This window comes from Coregonus clupeaformis, chromosome 7 (assembly GCF_020615455.1).
Source record: "Coregonus clupeaformis isolate EN_2021a chromosome 7, ASM2061545v1, whole genome shotgun sequence".
NCBI classification, from domain to species: Eukaryota; Metazoa; Chordata; class Actinopteri; order Salmoniformes; family Salmonidae; genus Coregonus; species Coregonus clupeaformis.
The window spans coordinates 25,524,384-25,542,019 of record NC_059198.1 but is presented as its reverse complement, the minus strand read 5'-3'; the positions used below and the strand labels follow the sequence as shown (position 1 = coordinate 25,542,019).

The window sequence follows — 17,636 nt, the reverse complement described above, 5'->3', positions numbered from 1 at the left end:
CTAATATGCCTGTCTTTCTACTGTATCTCCACTGACCTGTGCCCTGTGACTGTGACTGGCCTAATTGAATTCATTAGTGGAGGATTAGAAAACTGTTGAAGTGTGACAATGAGAGATTGAATCAATACTGGTTGTTAGAGCTGTAAAAGAAAAACACTTCTGTGGAATTGTATTATCTGACTCAGGGTTGAGGAAGAGTTGATGAGAGTTGAGACCCTTTCCTCCATCACATTCTATGCATTTCTGCAACCTTTTCTTGATCGACTGGAACAGTATTTACATTTATAACAAAATGTATTCAGAAAAAAATCTCACATCTGGATGATCTAGTGTACAACAGCTAAATACTGATCTTCAATGTATCAAGTTCCTGTCAATTATGTCTCAGTTCTCAGTTCAATATGGGATGTGCAAGATATTGTAAACCATTGGCTCAATAACCGGATATAGGAGAAATTACAAATTGCAAATTACAAATTGCATGGAATCTGTTTATATTTTTTTCTATTAATCTTTATCACATTGACAGCGATGATGCGACATAATATATGTGACATTTCTTCCTATTGGCTCAGAGCTGGGCTCAGTATTGGCTGACCACTGGCATTTTGCAGTCCCCATATTGAACCCATGAGCTTCCTCTGAGAGAAGAAATCACCCTATGCCAGCAACTGTCTTTCAGCTGTGGATTGGACAGGTCCATGTAGGCTGGCTATTGGTTCACTGCAGTGGTCACCAAGACTTTGCATTGGAACACACTGGTACCCTTCCTTACAAGAAATACAATTTCTCACACCCATTGTTCGAGATAAGATAACATGGGCCACCATGATTCAAGGGCTTATCACTCCCTAAACATTTTTATACCAACATGTCCTAATAAGAATTCCCCACTGCATTATGATTATGATATACATAGGCCATAATGGTTAGTTCTCTCTGTAATCATCCAGATAGTTTTTGTTAGTGTTAATTTCATGGGTACAGTTCAGTGGAGGCTGCTGAGGGGAGGATGGCTCATAATAATGGCTGGACAGAGCAAATGGAATGGCATCAAACACATGGAAACCATGTGTTTAATGTATTTGATACCATTCCACCCATTCCGCTCCAGTCATTACCACGAGCCTGTCCGCCCCAATTAAGGTGCCACCAACCTCCTTTGGTACAGTTGAAAAACACTTGGATTTGATGGACAATTGAATGCCATTGAAATACACATATGTGGAGCAAAATGTCACAGTGAATGGCCAGTGCCTTTTCAGTCTCTGTGCTGTGGAACCCAGTGATGTCAGAAAGCCCCTGGGTGAGACAGGTCAGCAGCAGAGAAGAGCACAGTGATGGTTACCCCAATTTTCTCTTTACTCCCAGACTCATGAGACCATTAATGAAGAAAACAACTATTCCAGGTGCAACACAGCAACTCACATCTGATGACCACAGACAGTGACCATCTCTCAAACAATCTGGCAACATCAAAGCACCTGCAACCAAATCACTTACACACAGGAAGTTATTACATTTCTATTAGTGATATTATGGCATCATAACTGTGAGGTACAGAACAGTAAAGGCAGAGACGGTGAGAGTAACACCTCTAAAGTGTTTTCATTTTCGTCTCACGTGAGTCATTCTGAGTCACCCCTAGCAACTTTGCGGCATAACAAGTCAATTATTGGGCTTTTCTCCTGCATATCTCACCCTATTTGAGGAAGAAAACAACATTTAAGGAATGTAATTTGCAGGTTATTTATTTTAAATGCACAAACTATTCAATATTTTAGGAATTTTGCAATAAATACATGCTATTACAATGTCATAGCATCTACAGTACATATTATTTGTTATTTTGTTGCACATATTTTTTTAATTATTATATTTTCATTACTATCTAAAAATACTGAAATAAAATAATTGTATAGAGGTGTCTCCAAATTTGACTCCTAGTGCACAGTAAATGAAGTGGAATAGCCTATGTGAAATAGAAACCATACCATACCATAACAGAACTAGTGACTGACTGACTGTAGTAAATCTACGATCTCTGCCATAACCCTAACATTTACATGATCTTTAATGAAACAGTGCGACCTTGTGGAAGAAAGCTGAATCAGTTGACATTGCTGTATTTCAATTTAATTTTAAAAAATTTAATATGCCATTTAGCAGACGCTTTTATCCAAAGCGACTTACAGTCGTGCGTGCATACATTTTTTGTGTATGGGTGGTCCCGGGGATCGAACCCACTACCTTGGCGTTACAAGCGCCGTGCTCTACCAGCTGAGCTACAGAGGACAGAGCCGACAATATTGTTACTTAAAAGTTTACATGACTCAAGAAAACGACTTACACAATTAGTGGATTCGGCTATTTTAGCCAAACCCACTGCTGACAGGTGTATAGAATTGAGCACACAGCCATGCAATTTCCATACATAAACATTGGCAGTAGAATGGCCTTACTGAAGAGCTCAGTGACTTTCAACGTGGCACCGTCATAGATTGCCACCTTTCCAACAAGTCAGTTTGTCAAATGTCTGCCCTGCTAGAGCTGCCCCGGTCAACTGTAAGTGCTGTTATTGTGAAGTGGAAATGTCTAGGAGCAACAACAGCTCAGCCGCGAAGTGGTAGGCCACACAAACTCAACGAACAGGACTGCTTGTAGTGCGTAAAAATCGTCTGTCCTCGGTTGCAACACTCACTACCGAGTTCCAAACTGCCTCCGGAAGCAATGTCAGCACAATAACTGTTCGTCAGGAGCTTCATTAAATGGGTTTCCATGGCCGAGCAGCAGCACACATGCCTAAAATCATCATGCGCAATGCCAAGCGTCGGCTGGAGTAGTGTAAAGCTCGCCGCCATTGGACTCAGGAGTTCTCTGGAGTGATGAATCACGCTTCACCATCTGGCAGTCCGACGGACGAATCTGGGTTTGGCGGATGCCAGGAGAAAGTTACCTGCCCCAATGCATAGTGCCAACTATAACGTTTGGTGGAGGAGGAATAATGGTCTGGGGCTGTTTTTCATGGATCGGGCTATGCCCCTTAGATCCAGTGAAGGGATATCTTAACGCTACAGGATACAATGACATCCTAGACAATTCTGTGCTTCCAACTTTGTGGCAACAATTTGAGGAAGGCCCTTTCCTGTTTCAGCATGACAATGCCCACATGCACAAAGCGAGGTCCATACAGAAATGGTTTGTCAAGGTTGGTGTGGAAGAACTTGACTGGCCTGCACAGAGCCCTGACCTCACCTTTGGAATGAATTGGAACGCCGACTGTGAGCCAGGCCTAATCGCCCAACATCAGTGCCCGACCTCACTAATGCTCTTTTGGCTGAATGGAAGCAAGTCCCAGCAGCAATGTTCCAACATCTAGAGGAAAGCCTTCCCAGAAGAGTGGAGGCTGTTATAGCAGCAAAGGGGGGACCAACTCCATATTAATGCCCATGATTTTGGAACGAGATGTTCAACGAGCAGGTGTCCACATACTTTTGGTCATGTAGTGTAGCTTCATAGTCCACGTATTTTGATGGCTGGGGTAGAATGTGAAGATGGTTTATCATTGTTCAATATTGAAAATATAGCCTTTAGGCAAATAGTGTTTTTTTGTTCCTCTCTGTGCAAATGTTCTGGTGGCCCTATTGTAGGCTACCCTATCATTCTGAATGTATTAATATGGTCTCATTTTATGCAATGTATAAATTCCCAATTAGTAGACTATAAAGTTCAGTGAATGTAACTTTCACTTTAACAGATGACGTAACTTAATTTAATTCAACTTGTGCTGCTCCAGTTTGTTGCGAGAACTCCTCTCTGCTGTGGAAACGAAGGACGCGCAGTTCTGGATTTTGGTTTGATTGGCAGAAAGAAGGATGGAGTTTCTGACAGGGAACCCGTTTACTACACCGGTTGGCCAGCGAATAGGTAATGTTACATTTTAACTAATAAAGTAGGTTTATAGCGGTTTGTAGCTAGTTTACATTGTTGCATCAGACATGATTCGCTACAAGACATTGGTAGGCTATGGTTGGAAAACAGACTCCATAAAATGCCACAAAAGGAAGTTGGCGTTATTGGTTATGTATTTAATAAGAAACAAAACTGTGACAATTGCTTACTTATAGTTAGTTAATTGATGAAGATTGACAGTGCAAGAACAGATTACGCTATTACTTGACTGACACTTACACCGCACAATAATACCCTAGAGGCGGGTTTACAGTGTTTTAATCCTCAATTTCATTGGCCAGTTAGGGTGTTGTTGGTGTTCTATAGACCAATTGTTTGGCAAGTTCTGGGTGGGGCGGTGAAAAGTTGTTTCCTTCCTTCGTGACCTAATTTTAAGGGGGGGATTTATTAAAGGTCCTATGCAGCCGTTTTATCGCAATATCAAATCATTTCTGGGTAACATTGAAGTACCTTACTGTGAATGTTTTCAATTAAAATGGTCAAAAATAAACAACTTCTTAGCAAAGAGCAATTTCTCAAGCAATAATTTTGCTAGGACTGTGAGTGGGAGAGGAAAACTAGCTGTTATTGGCAGAGGTTTGGAACTCTTTCTTATTGGTCTGTTAACTAATTTACCACATGGTGATATCACCAGGTAGGCCAAAACATTTCAGGTAGACTTTTCAAACATATCTTACACTAAAAGCGAATTATCATCATTTTCACAGTATTATTACCATCTAATAGTGTGAAAATATATATCAAACACAGGAAAATCACATTTTTGACTGCACTGGGCCTATTAAGAAATAATTGAATAACATATACTTTAGATGTTTCAGAGTGAATAACGTTGCTGACTAATAATTAATCTGCTTGCAAACTTGTTTTTATGTAGACTACAAGTGGCCTACTATTTTATCTTATAAGCTTGAAAGCTCCCCCCTGTGACATAATTATAGATGGGAATACTGTCTGCCTATTTTAATGTATATGACCACAATATGACAGTAAAAGTAGGAGAGGTTGTTCTACTTGTTGTTCTACTTTCTCAACTGAGCTAAATCCTGTTTCTATCCCCTCCCTTTCAGAGGAATGAAGACAGAACATTTAATTTGTTTCAATAAACGTCTGCCAAGGCACCTGATGCTGGTCACATGAACCAGTCAGTTAGACGGAGAAAGAATGAGTTTGACAAACAAACAGGGATTTAACTCTCATGGATGAGTAGAGGGATCAGCAAAGTAGGCTAATACACAACTATTGAGAGTTGTGTATTAGAATGATGAGGCAGAGACCGTTTCACAGTGACTATTATGTCGTCCAGATAAATAAATGCAAAATAAAGTGCAATGTCTTAATTGTTTTTGTTCTCAGAATATGCAACCAGCTCCAGTCTGCAGTCGGAGGACTGGGCCCTCAACATGGAGATCTGTGACATCATCAACGAGACAGAGGAGGGGTGTGTATCCTCTGTTGACATAATGGACTGGTTTTTCCTTTGGCAGCTTACTATATTGTGCTCTTGTTGTTTGAAATTGATTGTTTACCTACAACGATTACAGGCCTAGAGATGCATACAAAGCAATAAAGAAGAGGATTGTGGGAAACAAGAACTTCAGAGAGGTCATGCTGGCATTGACTGTGAGTGTAACATTTGCCTCTCTCATTCACCATACTTTTGCCTTTTCTTCATAAACATGTAACCTGTGTTACAAGTTTATGAAGAAACTCAATCTAAACTTTCTCTCTCGCCCTCTCTCTTATGTCCTGTTGGTTCTCAGGTACTGGAAGCGTGTGTGAAGAACTGTGGCCACAGGTTCCATGTGTTAGTCTCAACCAGGGAGTTTGTTGAGGGGGTTCTGGTCAGGGCCATCTTACCTAAGAACAATCCCCCTCTGGTCCTGCATGACAGAGTGCTCAGCCTTATACAGGTGAGCGATGGCATTGTTACTCATACCTTCAGTAAGTCACAGAGCTCACTAACACTGTGTTGGAATTGACAGCTAGCTATTGTCGGGCTGTGCTGTTTATGATCTGTGTTTGTCTATTGTTCAGGCGTGGGCAGACGCATTCCGCAGCTCACCAGCTCTGACGGGCGTGGTTTTTGTGTACGAGGACCTGAGGCGGAAAGGACTGGAGTTCCCCATGACTGAACTGGATGGATACTCCCCCATTCACACTCCAAATAGGGTATACCTTCAAACAATGACTGGTGAAAATGCATGCATGCATTTCCTCACTGACAAATACAGAGTACAACTTTCTGCTAAACCTCTCTAAAGCCGTTTTTACTCCCTAACACTATTCTCTAACTCAATTGGTCCCTGTGCTCTGTCCACCAGACTATGCCTGATAACGGGCCTACTGTCACTGTATCTGCTACACCCTCATCTCCCAGGCATGTACCCATATCACCCCAGCTTCCTGCATACCAACAGAGCGAGCAGGGACCCCTCACCTTCACACCTTATCAGGTGATTAGAATGCTCATGTCATACAGGGGCCTCTAAAATGGCATGGCTTTTATTTTAGTAACACAACAATCTTTTGCATGGAGGCTGAATTCACTCCAGGGCATTACTTTAAAATCAAATTACCTTGTGCACTGTGGATGTTTCACAGTTACTTGTTTCACATCCAGAGTTTATGATAAAAGTTTATGCTTTGCAGTATTATGCCAACCCCAACCCACACAATTTAGCATATGAGTGCCGATGCCATTGACTCCTATTCCAGGTTAAAAAGTTGAAGACAGACCTGGGAGTGGTTCGAGGTAACCTGACAGTGATGTCAGATATGATGTCTCAACTGGATCCAGCAACAGCCAAGCATTCAGACACAGAGCTGCTTCAGGTTAGTTGGTTCACTCTCTGGGCACGCTCTATGGCTGTCCATCCATGGCTGTGACACATGTCATCTGTTTGTATCCATCTCTCTTTTGTCCATTGCTGTCTTTTCGCTGACTCTCTGTATCTCCTGCTCTCTCTCTCTCTGTCAGTAGGAGTTGTATGCAGCATGTAAGGACATGCAGGATAAGATAATGGAGCTGGTCCCAAGACTCAGTGAGGAGAAGCTGACCGAGGAGCTGCTGGTTGCCAATGATGAAATCAATGCCACCTTCACTCGCTACCAGAGGTATTGTCCCAGCTAAATGATCAACATCAGATACAGTCAATAATTTCTGCTATGATAACAGTGTGATTTTCATTATTTCCTTTCCAGGTTTCAGAGACAAAGAGCTACACAGCAGGTAAGTGTTTTTCTTAAGGATCTGTGGTCCTTTACCCTCATTTCTCATCCAGACATGCATTTGTGATATGTACTGTTCAACTTCTTCACATTTTTTCTCAATCGCCCAGAGCCCGACCTACGTCAACCTTATTGACCTCAGTGCTGCAATCAAGCCTGTTGCTACAGCTCCCACCCACTGCCATCTCAGCCGATCAACAGTTGACACTGTGTCTAGTCAGATGACAGGACTCAGTAAGTAACTACAGTGTTCCTCCATCTGATAGAGGTTCTCACTGTCCCTATAGTACAATTCATTATCTTTCCCTGTTTTCCACATAGGTATGAGGGAATTTGATGAATTTGCACAGAACAGGAGCATCTCACAGACACAACAGAGACCGAGGTAATAGGCAGCTCCAACAAAATCCATGTTTTGCTTTCATCGTAGAACGGATTGTTCAGACTGATAGCGAGAGTGTGAGAGGGAGCTTACAAAAGCAGGTCTCAGACTTTCTCCTGGCTTAGTACTGTATAACAAATAGACTAGTGCTATGGTTCAGTCTTGTCACTCCGTGGCTTGTTTAGGTTATAACAGTCCTGCTCCAGCTAAGGTGGTGCTCTAATCTAAACAGGAAATGAATGTAGGCCTATTGAGGTGAACCTGACTGGCTCAGTGTGGCTGCTTATCTCTCTCAAGATATCTGTGCCATTCATTCTGTCAATAAGGATTATGAACGGAGTCTGACATGAACTGCAAGCGTACATGGCTAGTGAGAAAACTGTACAAACATTTGCAGGACAAATGTTGAAGGAATGCGTTCCTCCGCTGTATTTGGTTTTCCAGTAGAAGTGGTTCATACTATGGCCAATGGTTATTGTGGAGATGGCTATTATTCTACTACTGTACGTACACTGTAAATTGCATCATTTTCTAAGCAGTGAAATTTGTGTTTCAGTGAGCGGAATGAAGGCGCTGCCGACAGTCTGGCTCAAGCTCAGAACACCAGATTACAGAACACTGGAACGGTCAGTAACCCCAGAATGATTTAACCCAGGACAGATTTGAAAGGATGTCTGGTTAGGAAGGGCAATGATTGTGTCCATAGAGTCCTTGTGCCCTGTGGAGTGTTACTAAGTGTCACTAATGTGTACAATATCCCTGTGTCTTAGTTAATGTGTAGGTCTGCCCTGCCTCTGTATGCGTAAACAATGTTCTCTGTCTGTTAACCTGATACAATTTCACGTGCAAAGTTGGCAATTTTGTCAGTGCTATAAAATTGTCTGTCTGCTTGTTCATAACCCAATGGTTTTGTGTTATGGCATGCATGTCTACCGGTATGTTTGTTCGTAAATAAAAATGTCTATCTGTGTAAAGGATGACAGCCCAGACCCCACCCACCTCAACTCCTCACCACAGTTTGATTGGATGATGGAAAAGGGAATGGTGGGTCTGATTGGCTGGCACAGTGCCATTGCGTTCTAGCCTGTGTTTGGGGCTGATGCTGGGATATTTTGCATTCAATCATGTTTAGTGTGTATTTTAATGAATTATTGTTTCCTCTCCATCTTTGTACTGAGATGGTTGCATGCTCTTCTTTCCTGTGTGCCTGATCTGGTTATTTTTAGCTTGTCAAACAATACTTTTTTTTAACTTTTTTTTTGCATTCATGGGTTGGGTGTTATAAGTGTTCATTTCTGAAGCTGATAGATGGTGTGTATTGGCACATCTTAAAGGGATACTTCTGGATTTTGGCAATGAGGCCCTTTATCTACTTCCCCAGAGTCAGATGAACTTGTGAATGCCATTTTTATGTCTATGTGTCCAGTATGAAGGAAGTTGGAGGTAGTTTCGTGAGCCAATGCTAACTAGTGTTAGCGCAATGACTGGAAGTCTATAGGTATCTGCTAGCATGCTAGTAGATCGATACCCATAGACTTCCAGTCATTGCGCTAACGCTAGTTAGCGATTGTGCTAGAGTTAGAAACTTATTTGAAACGGCTCGCAGAGACATAAAAAGGGTATCCACAAGTTCATCTGACTCAGGTGAAGTAGACAAATGGCCTCATTGCCAAAATCCTGAAGTATCCCTTTAAATCATGACTCTTCGGAATCATTACTAGGTTTGCTAATTTACTCCCACTCTCTGTTCTGTTTTCCCTGTCATAACTTGAGGGTGGTGGATCCCTTGTTTCCCCCTGTCTAAAATAAAGGGGTTTCGGTTTGTTTCAATCAGAATACTAGGGGTCCGCATGCTTGAGTGGTGGTTATTTGTAGATTGCCCAAGAAAAATCTAGGGGTAATGGTGTTCTTGTGATGACCAAACAGTGGCTTACAGTAAATCCTGACAGTAACCTCTCACCCGACTCCCCCAGATCCCTGTGAGTCAGACGTCTGTGATGGATGACCTTGAGAAGTGGCTGGATGTGGATGAGGTGGGTCACTATTGGCATTCACTCAAAATGTCATGGTATACAAGCGGAGTCCAACTTGGTTCCATGTTATACCAGTGTCTGTCCTTGCACCCCCTTTCTCATTTGGTTTTATGGACTATAGTGTACAGTAAATGCCTGCTTTGTACTTTACCCCAGCAAATGTAGCATTCCTGGATTCTTGAACATATTCAATCTACTTGCATGAGCAAGTAGATTCGTTTGGACAAATGACTTGACGTGAACACAACAGACAAGGCTTTCATGTGTGTTATGTGTGTCACAGGAGGACGACATGGCTGATTCAGAGGGTGTGACAAGTGAGGGTGAGCTTATATTTCTTAGTTCCTCATCCATCTCTCATCCACTCCCTGGGTATCACTATGTAGATCCAACAACAATTTTGTTTGCTTTCTTGTACTGTTACAAAGTCCTGAGGAATCCCTTTTTGAGACCCAACAAAGCCCTTCTAAGGCAACTTCTCCTTCTCCCTCCTTTCAGAATTTGACAAGTTTCTGGCAGAAAGAGCGAGAGCAGCAGAGCGACTCCCATCCCTGAAAGCTTCTTCTCGTGACAACAACCACTGAGTCATAGGTCAAGCCGCAACCTGCCACATAACCAATGCCATTTTCCCAAATAGTGTGAGAGAACTGAATGTATGATTGGCACATACAGTGAGCAAATGACTGGTGGGAACAAGAACTCCTGAAAATCGGGGTGTGCTACTGACACTCAGGTACACTACAGTACTACTTTATGTTCAACTCTCCTGGGTTAAGGTCTATCTAATATGTTTAATGTATATTTTTTATGTTAAGGCTAAATTAACATGGACCAAGTGTTTTTAACTTACTCTAAAAGAGTGCTTTATGATAAGAACTTAAATCGTCCCATGCCACTGTATATGGATATCCATCAGCGGAGGCTGGTGGGAGGAGCTATAGGAGGATGGGCTCATTATAATTGCTGGAATAGAATAAATGGAACGCAATCAAACGTGGTTTCCTTATGTTTGGTACTGTTCCATTTATTCCATTCCAGACATTATAATGAGCCCGTCCTCCATAGCTCCTCCCACCAGCCTCCTCTGGTATGCATATGTATACGGATGCAAACATTTGCACAATGATTGAGTGTAATTCCTGTTACATTTCTTAGAGAATGGAAATGCCCAATATTTTCAGATAAACATTGAATGGTGTGCGTTACAGAAAATGCAGACATGGTAAACACAATGTTAGTAGATTGTAATAAGCTATAATTAGGGGAAATGGTTAGGAAATTAATTATGTGATGCTCATGATGAATCCCATTTGTAATACAGAACACTTTTAGGAAGAGCAATACAAACCTAATTGTTTCTGAAGTACTTGAAGTTTATCAAATGTTACACAATGTCATGAAGAAATACTGTAATATTAAACACAGATGATGTCTTAAAGAGAGTTTGTTTTTATTCACTCTGAGGGTTGGGAGATGGGGTGCTCAGCGTGTGGAACACCGAAGGGCTGAGAGGAGTTCCATACAGCCGTGGCAAGGGCAAGTTTAACTCAGTTTTTTTTGTTTTTTTCTTGATACAAGGAATTGATATTCCAAGTTCAACATTTAAAAACTAACATTGTGCCTAAAACCAAAGTATGGAAGAGGGAATTTAGAAATGCATTGTGAAGCATAAAGCAGGCCTATGTTTGGATCTCTGAAATATAGCATTTTGATCTGGAAATCTTTATTCTGCATGGTATCTAAATGGTTTCTAAACTATACTGAACAAAAATATAAACAACAATTTAAACGATTTTACTGAGTTACAGTTCATATGGAAATCAGTCAATTGAAATAAATGCATTAGACCCTAATCTATGGATTTCACATGACTGGGCAGGGGCGCAACCATGGGTGGGCCTGGGAGGGCATAGGTCCACCCACTTGGAAGCCAGGCACAGCCAATCAGAATGAGTTTTTCCCCAACAAAAGGGCTTTATTACAGACAGAAATACTCCTCCGTTTCATCAGCTGTCCAGGTGGCTGGTCTCAGATGATCCCGCAGGTGAAGAAGGCAGATCTTGAGGTCCCGGGCGGGTGTGGTTACACGTGGTCTGCAGTTGTGAGGACGGTTCGACGTACTGCCAAATTCTCTAAAATGACATTGAAAGTGGCTTATGGTAGAGAAATGAACATTAAATTCTCTGGCAACAGCGCCGGTGGACATTCCTGCAGTCAGCATGCCAATTGCACACTCCCTAACTTGAGACATCTGTGGCATTGTATTGTGTAAAAAAAAATGCACATTTTATAGTGGCCTTTTATTGTTCCCAGCACAAGGTGTAATGATCATGCTGTTTAATCAGCTTCTTGATATGCCACACCTGTCAGTGGATGGATTATCTTGGCAAAGGAGAAATGCTCACTAACAGGGATGTGAACAAATTTCTACACAAAATTTGAGAGACTTTCTGGGATCTTTTATTTCTGCTCATGAAACATGGCACAAACACTTTACATGTTGCGTTTTATCTTTTTGTTCTGTATAAATCAAGATTGGCATTTTTCAGATTAAGCTGTTTACCTTTATCTCCTCTGTATCCTGTGTACAAGTATAAGGACAGACTGCTTTGTTTCTTTGGTTGCTATTCTTTGTTCTATCAGTGGTTTTGGTTTTCTATAGGTTTAATTGAAAAGTAAAGCGTTTTATTTGAATTTGGCTACTTTGTTGCTACATGCAAAATAAATAGGGCGAGTTCGTTTTGCATGGACCAGTGACCCGGCATATTGGCGATGTAAAGACCAATACAATAGTATACAATTTGCGAACCCAGCTTACGGGACACCGGGCCATGTGAAATGAACTCGCCCATAGTGTCGCTTTACCACGGAGTTTCTAAACCCAGAGGCGCAAACATCGCGAGACCTCCGGGAACGCTTGCGAAACAGACCAAACAGACCAGGCCGAAATCTAAAGGCACAACCTAGATTCGAGCCAATGTCTTAAGTAGTTTAACATGTTATTACTCCAACCTCGTGAAAGTGACAAATTGAAACGTTTTTATTTTCGTCAAAAACTATTTTATATCAAAGGAGTGCCTTTGATTTGACTGCCTGCACATGGGTAGTTCGGCGCCAGACGACCATTAGACCCGATGACGTGTTTCTACGCATGAGCTTAGCTAGCCAACGTCGCAATGACATCGCCTACAAGTGTGATCGGGGATAGGATAAAACTATCTTCATACTGTACTGCCTTTGGCCACATGTTTTGAGACGTGGTTGGATTCAGAAAACACCTCTACACTCCCATAGCTTCTGATTGGTGCTCAATGATACGCCCACGTGAGTTACATTTTACTCTGACGTCACTTACATTATTTTTGGCCACGCCTTACGTTGTTATCCTGTCTAGTCAACCTGTCAACTGCTTGGAAAGATTTTGACAGAAATTCACCATGCCTCTTCGAACAGCTGTCCGTTGTCTTAGTACCCCAATAAGGGGTATTTTGAGACCCTCAACTACCACCTCAAACCGGGGTAATGCAGCTGTCGCCGAGGCTAGATCGCTGCTGGAGCATGAACTTGAAGCGATCCGAACCGGTGGAACTTGGAAAGGAGAAAGAATAATCACGTCTAAGCAGGGTCCTCATATCTACGTGGACGGCAGTCGTGGCGGTGAGTAGCCGAACGTTATAGTTAAAGGTCAGCACACCAGCTTTCAATTCTATTGATTTGCCTACCTATTGCTGCCCTCAGGGACATGAAAAACGTGTGGCAAAAGTTGGCACCGAGGAATTTAGCTCTAGTCTACCCACGTTGTCAAACTTGTTGCAAACAACCAGGAGTTGTAGCAAGCTAGCTAGTTTACCTACTAGCTTAGTCTTTTCTGCCCCCATCTGAACTTCGCTGAAATTCATCTCAACCTGATGGTGTTGGGGTAGCTAGCTACATGACCGAAACTTGCCCTACTTGGCAACTGGAAGTTATGCATGTGCTTAGTGTTATCGTGATTTGTGGTGGCTGCTGATGTTGTCACTGTTCACCTTTGTGTACCAGAGAATGACTGACCCTAGTGCTGATTTATGAATGGCTTATTGACTGCACGTCCTCTCGTGTGTACAGCTGGCACTCTGTTGTATTTGCCAGTAAGTACACAATGGCAGAAATCCCAATATAGATAACATATCATTTACATTTTCGTCATTTAACAGACGCTCTTATCCAGAGCGACTTACAGTTAGTGCATACATTCTTTTTAATTTTCATACCCCATGGGAATCGAACCCACAACCATGGCGTTGCAAACGCCATGCTCTACCAACTGAGCTACCTCCCTGCCGGCCATTCCCTCCCCTACCCTGGACGACGCTGGGCCAATTGTGCGCCGCCCCATTGGTCTCCCGGTTGCGAACCAGGATCTCTAGTGGCACAGCTAGCACTGCGATGCAGTGCCTTAGACCACTGCGCCACTCGCAGCAGGCATGCAAGGTCACTGTGGTAATTGCCACTGGTAAATCAAGCTTTCTCTGGGAGTTGAGTCAGTATTGTTATGATGTGTATGTCCTCTAAGACCTGGTTTATATATGCTTACCTATTGTTTCACACTCTCTCCCCATACAGACATATTGAATTTCTGTGCAAACAACTATCTGGGCCTCTCCAGCCATCCCCAGGTAGTGGAGGCAGGGATAGAGGCCTTGAAGAAGTATGGTGCCGGGCTGAGCTCAGTGAGATTCATCTGTGGCACACAGGTAACCTAAAGACTGCTTGCACAAGTGTTTCTGGTGTTTCACATTACTCTGTGATTGTGTCTCCTTACCATATGATCCACAGGACATTCACAAAGATCTGGAGCAGAAGCTGGCTCAGTTCCATGAGCGGGAGGACTGCATCCTATATGCCAGCTGTTTTGACGCCAACGCAGGGCTATTTGAGGTTTGTGATTCTTGAATAAATTAACATGTGATTATAACTGTTTTATAACATTCTGTTGCATGGTCTGTCTTTACAGTATCTATGCCACTGTATTAAACGGCCTAAAGTAGTAATGCACTCTGTTCTACATCAGGTTCTGTTGGGCCCCAACGATGCAGTTCTGTCTGATGAGCTGAACCATGCCTCTATTATTGATGGGATCAGATTGTGTCGGGCCAAGAGGTTCAGATACAAACACATGGACCTGAATGACTTGGAGACCCAGCTGAAAGAGTCCCAGGTAAAGAGGGTGCTATACATGCATTTAAATAATAATCTCCTTGTGGTGATTGTTATGTGGGATAATGACGGAGGGGTAAGAAGTAAGACTGCCGTCATCTGCTGTCCATCTTCGAGCTAGAGGATTTCTTAACCCCGTCTTCCCCATCCTAATACCTGGACTACCTTCATATGATTGCACAGCATCTTTTTGAAATTAAGGGCTGTAGCTTTCATAAAGCTTATCATACAGAATCCTCTTGAAATCCATGAAGCTTGAAACCATAGTGATGGGTAGATGAAGGTTGCTGAATTGATTTTAGTGTTAATGGGCTGTGTTTGCATCACTGGTCATCATGGCGCCCTGTCCCTCTCAGTCTTCTCGTCTACGCCTCGTTGTCACGGATGGTGTGTTCTCCATGGATGGTGACATGGCTCCATTAAAGGGGATCTGTGACCTGGCAGAGCAGTATGGAGCCTTGGTCTTCATTGACGAATGCCATGCTACAGGCTTCATGGGCCCACGAGGCAGGTTAGTGAAGGTCCGGGTGGAGATAAAAAGGAGAGATGGAGAAATTATGATAGAACTCTAATTATGCCTAGGAATACTAGAAAGGATGATGGTTTTGTAGCCAATTATGCCGACTAATAGTGTTATTCAATTTTGTTTGCAGAGGCACAGATGAGCTACTGGGAGTGATGGACAGGGTTCACATTGTCAACTCTACTCTGGGAAAAGCACTGGGAGGTGCAGCTGGTAGGTTTCCCTCGGTTTAGACCCATATATGGAGTCGCATAATGGTACTGTATGTTCTCAATGCTTATGAAATGTCACTATTGACAATGTAGGCTCTGTAATTGAACTCCATAAATGGATGACAAAAATAAACTTGAAAATATACATCGTTATGGCGTCAGCCTTTTCTTTCCACCTGGACCTTCAGGTCAGGTTTATCTCAATATAAAAGGTGGATATGCTTTTCTTTCTATTTTCTCTCAGGTGGGTACACAGTGGGTCCTAAACCTCTGATTGACCTGCTGAGGCAGCGCTCTCGTCCCTACCTCTTCTCCAACTCCCTCCCTCCTCCTGTCGTGGGCTGCGCTACCCGGGCTGTCGAGCTGCTCCTCGCGTCCAATGAGATTGCTCAGAGTGTCGGGGACAAAACCATGAGGTGGGAATCCGGGGAGGGGCCCTCTTTTTTGGTGAATGTGGTAGACACCCTCTAAGCTTATGCAACGGTTAACATAGGAGCACGGACAAAAACAGATAAGCCTTTTGTGTTGGTCTTTGTGAAAAGTATGAGCAAAATCATGAAAGGGACATGTTTGAAAAGAGCAATTGATTGACCTTGAGATTGACTAATCCCTTGTGCTGAAAAAGTGACAAGATCTGTGTTTATTCTGCATTCAACTCTTGCTTGTTTCGTCTCTTATCTGTACTGTGTCCTTCACAAAAGGTTGGTGGCACCTTAATTGGGGAGGACGGGCTTGTGATAATGGCTGGAGCGGAATAAGTGGAATGGTATCAAACACATGGTTTCCATGTGTTTGATGCCATTCAATTTGCACCATTATTATGAGCTGTCCTCCCCTCAGCAGCCTCCAGTGGATCCTTCCACACATGTTTACAGTTTCAAGAGCACAACATGTTTTCCAGAGAACCCAGTTAGCAACAATGAAAGTTGAAGGCATTGATACTGTATGAGGAACGAGTGTCATTTCTGTCATGTTGTCATTATTCTCTCCCCCTCTCGTAGGTTCAGAAACAAAATGACTGAGGCTGGGTTCACCATCTCAGGCTCTGACCACCCTATCTGTCCTGTGATGCTGGGGGACGCCAGACTAGCCTCTCTGATGGCTGATGACATGCTGAAACTAGGTGAGACATTTTACATTTGTCATTTAGCAGACACTCTTATCCAGAGCGACTTACAACAGTTCAGGCTGAATATGAATGGAGCACAAGCACATTTCAAGCATTATCAAACATTACAAAACAAGCTGTATATTTGTTTGAAATACTCAATGGGTTTTTTGTCCACTCATTTTATAGAACTTAACTATTTTTGAAAAGCTTGATCAAAAATATTTCTGGCTAACAGAGTGGTGTGGAATTACAAATGAATGGACACATATCAACCTGTAGAGGGAGACAGAGATATACTCATTAATGGTTTGTATTCAACAATTCTGTGTCACAAAATGGGAGCTGACAACAATCAGAGTTGACATAGGGGCGCTTTGGCCACCATAGACCTAATAGATTATTAGCTGCAAACTACACTGCTTGAATTCAAGGGCTGGGGAAAAAAATATTCATTTGAATCGGGCCTCCAATCTGCCCTTTCTTGAAGAACCATAGTCTTCTGTGTTATGTCTATCTACTACAAGTACTCATTCTTCTGATTCCCACAGGAGTGTATGTGATTGGGTTCTCCTACCCAGTGGTACCAAAGGGCAAAGCCAGAATCCGGGTCCAGATCTCAGCGGCCCACACTGACCAGGACATTGACCGCGCTGTGGATGCTTTCATACAGACAGGCAGGAGGCATGGAGTCGTGTCTTAAATAGAAGAACTGGTGAATCATTTTTCTGCCAATAAGCAAGTTAAAAAGACAAACAGCTTGCAGAGCTTGGACTGCGGTTACAGGTTAGAGGAGGCCTATGAATGACAGTGCGACAAAGAGAATGTATTACATACAGGATAATGTATTACAGACTAAGGTCAATTGTGGTCAATGCTATTTGTTGCTTTTCTCAGTTGAATGAATAAAATACGTTAACAAAACGTTGGTATTTTTCAATGTAGCTAGCTAGCTATGTTGGCTAGATATGGTTGCAAT

The 17,636-nt window shown here is 42.5% G+C and overlaps 2 protein-coding genes across 4 annotated transcripts; both read left to right on the top strand.

Moving 5' to 3' along the window:
- The first annotated feature begins 3,776 nt into the window (after nucleotides 1-3,776).
- Nucleotides 3,777-10,530, top strand: LOC121568975 (target of Myb protein 1). 3 transcript variants are annotated; one of them, XM_041879518.2, is made up of 16 exons: nucleotides 3,777-3,927; nucleotides 5,329-5,413; nucleotides 5,517-5,595; nucleotides 5,736-5,885; nucleotides 6,010-6,144; nucleotides 6,297-6,428; nucleotides 6,691-6,807; nucleotides 6,956-7,089; nucleotides 7,177-7,204; nucleotides 7,314-7,437; nucleotides 7,525-7,588; nucleotides 8,142-8,211; nucleotides 8,561-8,629; nucleotides 9,559-9,618; nucleotides 9,902-9,941; nucleotides 10,117-10,530. In XM_041879518.2, the coding sequence occupies exons 1-16, from the start codon at nucleotides 3,876-3,878 to the stop codon at nucleotides 10,200-10,202; spliced, it is 1,425 nt and encodes a 474-aa protein (XP_041735452.1). In that variant the 5' UTR covers nucleotides 3,777-3,875; the 3' UTR covers nucleotides 10,203-10,530. The 3 variants fall into 3 exon arrangements, with proteins under 3 accessions (XP_041735452.1, XP_041735454.1, XP_041735453.1); XM_041879520.2 differs by lacking the exon at nucleotides 6,297-6,428; XM_041879519.2 differs by lacking the exon at nucleotides 8,561-8,629.
- A 2,427-nt stretch (nucleotides 10,531-12,957) lies between these two features.
- LOC121568973 (2-amino-3-ketobutyrate coenzyme A ligase, mitochondrial-like) lies at nucleotides 12,958-17,581 on the top strand. The gene is made up of 9 exons (XM_041879515.2): nucleotides 12,958-13,275; nucleotides 14,221-14,351; nucleotides 14,434-14,535; nucleotides 14,669-14,815; nucleotides 15,171-15,325; nucleotides 15,468-15,550; nucleotides 15,794-15,965; nucleotides 16,551-16,672; nucleotides 17,209-17,581. Exons 1-9 carry the CDS (start codon nucleotides 13,056-13,058, stop codon nucleotides 17,358-17,360), a joined length of 1,284 nt encoding a protein of 427 aa, XP_041735449.1. The 5' UTR covers nucleotides 12,958-13,055; the 3' UTR covers nucleotides 17,361-17,581.
- The last annotated feature ends 55 nt before the right edge of the window (nucleotides 17,582-17,636 follow it).

Bases quoted from the DNA above. Each gene is read 5' to 3' on its own strand.
- LOC121568973 (XM_041879515.2), top strand. From the start codon at position 13,056: ATGCCTCTTCGAACAGCTGTCCGTTGTCTTAGTACCCCAATAAGGGGT. The intron at 13,276-14,220 runs GTGAGTAGCCGA...CTCCCCATACAG, and splicing joins CGTGGACGGCAGTCGTGGCG to ACATATTGAATTTCTGTGCA. The intron at 14,352-14,433 runs GTAACCTAAAGA...TATGATCCACAG, and splicing joins GATTCATCTGTGGCACACAG to GACATTCACAAAGATCTGGA.
- LOC121568975 (XM_041879518.2), top strand. From the start codon at position 3,876: ATGGAGTTTCTGACAGGGAACCCGTTTACTACACCGGTTGGCCAGCGA. The intron at 3,928-5,328 runs GTAATGTTACAT...TTTTGTTCTCAG, and splicing joins ACCGGTTGGCCAGCGAATAG to AATATGCAACCAGCTCCAGT. The intron at 7,090-7,176 runs GTATTGTCCCAG...TTTCCTTTCCAG, and splicing joins ACCTTCACTCGCTACCAGAG to GTTTCAGAGACAAAGAGCTA.